Source organism: Etheostoma cragini, chromosome 11 (genome assembly GCF_013103735.1).
Source record: "Etheostoma cragini isolate CJK2018 chromosome 11, CSU_Ecrag_1.0, whole genome shotgun sequence".
In the NCBI taxonomy this organism is placed as follows: domain Eukaryota; kingdom Metazoa; phylum Chordata; class Actinopteri; order Perciformes; family Percidae; genus Etheostoma; species Etheostoma cragini.
The window spans coordinates 427,534-431,153 of NC_048417.1; the positions used below are offsets into that span (position 1 = coordinate 427,534).

General features: G+C 38.3%; 1 protein-coding gene and 2 long non-coding RNA genes across 6 annotated transcripts in view; 2 read left to right on the forward strand and 1 right to left on the reverse strand.

Annotated features, from left to right (window-relative positions):
* LOC117952761 (galactose-specific lectin nattectin-like) overlaps positions 1–2,178 on the forward strand; it is a 15,706-nt gene extending 13,528 nt beyond the window's left edge. Inside the window, exons 2-6 of one of the 4 annotated variants that reach the window (XM_034885287.1) lie at positions 124–186; positions 873–965; positions 1,082–1,216; positions 1,827–1,941; positions 2,038–2,178. In XM_034885287.1, the coding sequence (XP_034741178.1) occupies positions 124–186; positions 873–965; positions 1,082–1,216; positions 1,827–1,941; positions 2,038–2,108 (477 nt within the window). In that variant the 3' untranslated portion in view covers positions 2,109–2,178. The remainder of the gene's footprint in view (positions 1–123; positions 187–872; positions 966–1,081; positions 1,217–1,826; positions 1,942–2,037) is intronic. The other 3 variants (XM_034885290.1, XM_034885289.1, XM_034885288.1) reach the window with 3 other exon arrangements.
* Positions 1–2,567, reverse strand: part of LOC117952768 — a 17,867-nt gene extending 15,300 nt beyond the window's left edge. Inside the window, exon 1 of the long non-coding RNA XR_004658497.1 lies at positions 2,439–2,567. This is a non-coding gene — a long non-coding RNA (uncharacterized LOC117952768). The remainder of the gene's footprint in view (positions 1–2,438) is intronic.
* LOC117952767 overlaps positions 1–2,704 on the forward strand; it is a 17,849-nt gene extending 15,145 nt beyond the window's left edge. The window contains exon 2 of the long non-coding RNA XR_004658495.1: positions 2,433–2,704. This is a non-coding gene — a long non-coding RNA (uncharacterized LOC117952767). The remainder of the gene's footprint in view (positions 1–2,432) is intronic.
* The last annotated feature ends 916 nt before the right edge of the window (positions 2,705–3,620 follow it).

Sequence of the window (3,620 nt, forward strand, 5' to 3'; positions counted from 1 at the left end):
ATTTATGACTAGTTGGATATTTTAATTTGATGAATGGCTGATTAATGATCCATGTAGTCATTCATTGTCTGCCATTATCTCCCAGCATACAGTTTGCTGACTTTCTTTAACATCTTTCCACAGATGACATCAGTCTTTCCATTGGCTGTGTTGCTCTGTCTGTCCAGCGGACTGCTGGCTGCAAATGTAAGTTCACTCTTAAGAAAGAAATCTGTAAAATGTTCTGGCAGCTCATTGTCTGGACTTTGTCCCATTATTAAAAATGAACATTTGGTGTGTAGTTCCAGAAAAAAAGGCATTTTAAAACAGAATGACAGTATTACAGTATTACAATCTTCCCTTTTGAGGAACTCTTGGCCCTTTTCAGCACACATAGATACAAATGCTCATATAATGATGCTAGTTACTCGTGGTTATGTTAACTTCCTGGTTGAGCTGTTTGAAGCACATTAAAGTCAACTGAACAGCGGTTCATTGTTAATTCTGCTTCCAAAAATGCCTCAGCTTTTCATTTTTGTTATTGTTTACACTCATAATGTGGAACCATAATCGTAAACCATCAATGCTAAATGTAGCTCTTACCTGGCTGAGTTAGATGTGATTACCACTAAACAGTAGAACATCAGTCCTGTCTCCCCAACCCTAAATCTCATTGGCTGTTGAAGTCTTGTGTGATAATATATTGATATTTGTGTGATCCCAATCCAACGTCCGGCCCAGGTCAGGACAGGATCTTGGACTCGTTGGGTTGCTCTGATTGGAGTCTTGCGTTGCCAGCTCTATCTCCACAGCGCTGCAGAGGAACAATCCCATAAATGAACAGTTGTCCATGTAGACTAGTCTGATTGGTTCTGGTGTGTTTGTTCATACAGGGTTTCTATCGCCCCTGCCCTCCTGGTTGGACTCAGTTTGACTCTCGCTGTTTCGGTTACTTCATCCAGCCAAAGACCTGGCTCGATGCAGAGGTACAGCAGTTCTATCTATCACAACATATGTATGCTTAATACCAGTGTACTCTAATACTTTACTGCAGTTTGAGTATTAACACCAACATTATAACTGATGAAATTGTCTCCTTTAGACCACCTGCATCGCTGCTGGAGGGAATCTGGCTTCCATCCACTCAGCTGCAGAACATGCATTCGTCAAAGACTTCATTAGAAGAGTGTCCGGTACCCAGAACCCCTCCTGGATCGGAGGCACTGACGCAGTGAAGGTGAGACTTTTATCATCACACAGGAAGTGAAGTCGCTCGTCTCTCAGCCGGTTGTCATGACTGCATTCATATACACGTAGCTGTGAAAAGTAAAGCTCTGTAATCTGTTTGTATTTCACGTGTTACAGTAGCAGCCCATTGAATAAGAGCGTGAAGATCTTCGCAGGGAGGGGTGGGAGACAACACAAGACTTTCACCCTGTAAACGAGTGTTCATGTCCCTGGAGTGTTTTAGTCCAAACCATGTTTTTTCCTATCTTAACCCGCAGTTTGTCCTCATGTTGTCCTCATGTTGTCTTCATGTTGTCCTCATGTTGTCCTCATGTTGTCTTCATGTTGTCTTCATGGTGTCATCGAGGGTTAACTAATCATTGTGGTGTCTGAACATAACTGACGTCACTACTATCCCGACTAACGCTCACCTATTCTTGGCTAAATTTAATGATCATGTTCAAAATCAGACAACATACGTTTTCATAAAATATCTCACAAACCAGTTCATGAGAATGTGTTGGGTCTCATGAGTTATTGTAGAAAGTAAGAAGTCTTCTGGCCCAAATGAGTGTTACTCTTGATTTCACTTTGACTTCAAACCAGTCTTTCTCCTCCAGGAGGGTACGTGGATGTGGTCTGATGGATCTGCATTCAACTACAAAAACTGGAGTGCGAGGGAGCCTAACAACATCAATGGAGGGGAGCACTGTCTCATGATGAACTGGCCTCCAGGTAAAAAAAACATTTAAAAAATATTGTTCTTTGTTTCACTTTTAAATATAAAGGTCAAATGTAATCAGTTCTATTGGTTGTTAACTCTCTTTACAGGAGAAAACTGGAACGACTCGATATGCACCGGCCAGTTTCCTTTCGTATGCTCCAGGGACCTGTGTGTGTGACTCTAACACACCATGATGATGCTTCTACAGCTCAAATATAATCTCTATCATTGATTCATCTCTAATCTCTATCATTGATTCATCTCTAATCTCTATCATTGATTCATCTCTAATCTCTATCATTGATTCATCTCTAACCTCTCATCTCTATCATTGATTCATCTCTAATCTCTATCATTGATTCATCTCTAATCTCTACCATTGATTCATCTCTAATCTCTATCATTGATTCATCTCTAATCTCTATCATTGATTCATCTCTAATCTCTATCATTGATTCATCTCTAATCTCTATCATTGATTTATCTAACCCTCCATCCAAAGGTAAACCTACCAGATATGAGTGATGATGATCTTTTTATCCAAAATGTCCAGATAGAAAATAAAAGTGTATATTTTATCAGAGCTTTCTGTGATACAAGAGGAGAATGCAACTGTAATAACACTTAATAATAACTATTAATAATTCATATATTCCTCTGGTTTAATGAACTGGTTTCTTTTTATTCTTAAAACTGATGTGTTGTGTTCTTTATTCATCTGATTTCCTTTACTATATAATCAACTAAGCATTCAAAAATAAAAGACATCTTGTCTTAAACACTGTCTGGTCCTGTTTTTGTTTTCTAAAAGGGACAAATCCTTAACAATTACCCTGGGGGAGGACAAAAAGTTGATAATGTTATTGAATAAAAAGATTATTTGTATGGTTCATTTTAGGGCTTTATTATATATATATATATATATGACAGTTTAGACATGGAAGGAGAGAGAAAGGGGGAATGACAGGCAGCAAAGGGCCCGGGTCGGAGTTGAACACCGGTTGCTGTGTTGAGGACTGAGCCTCTGCAAATGGATGCACTACCAGGCGTGCTATACAGACGCCAAGTAGGAGAAGTTTTAAGGAAGGATCTTTCTCAATTTGTCTCTCCAAAATCACAGATTCCAACTAGCCTAAATGTTATATATGACTAATAAAAACACCAGAGATGGCAAAAGTACTCACTTTCCATACTTAAGTATAAGTACTGATAATTGTGTTAAAAAATACTCTGGTAAAAGTGGAAATACTGATTAAACTTCTTTACTCAAGTAAAAGTAACAAAGCACAAGCTTTGAAATTTACTTAAAGTATAAAACTAAAAGTACCCGTGTGAACGACGTCAATTTTTTATGCAAAGCTACTTGGAGCAAACAAATGTTACTAAAGAGACGCTGAGGAACTTCAGTGGACATGGAGGACACGTCTTTATATGGCAATGGCTACATTTTAAATATCTGTTTGCCAACAGCCCTAAAACATAACATATATGATTACAATTACATTACAATAAGATTCTGACTGAGCTGCAAGATATGAATTCATTTGTGATTCTGTGAGAATTCACAGATCCAGTTTCTATTTTTAATCTTCCCCTTAACATTTAAAGGAATCTACATGTACAGTGGTGTGAAAAAGTGTTTGCCCCCTTCCTCATTTCCTGTTCCTTTGCATGTTTGTCACACTTAAGT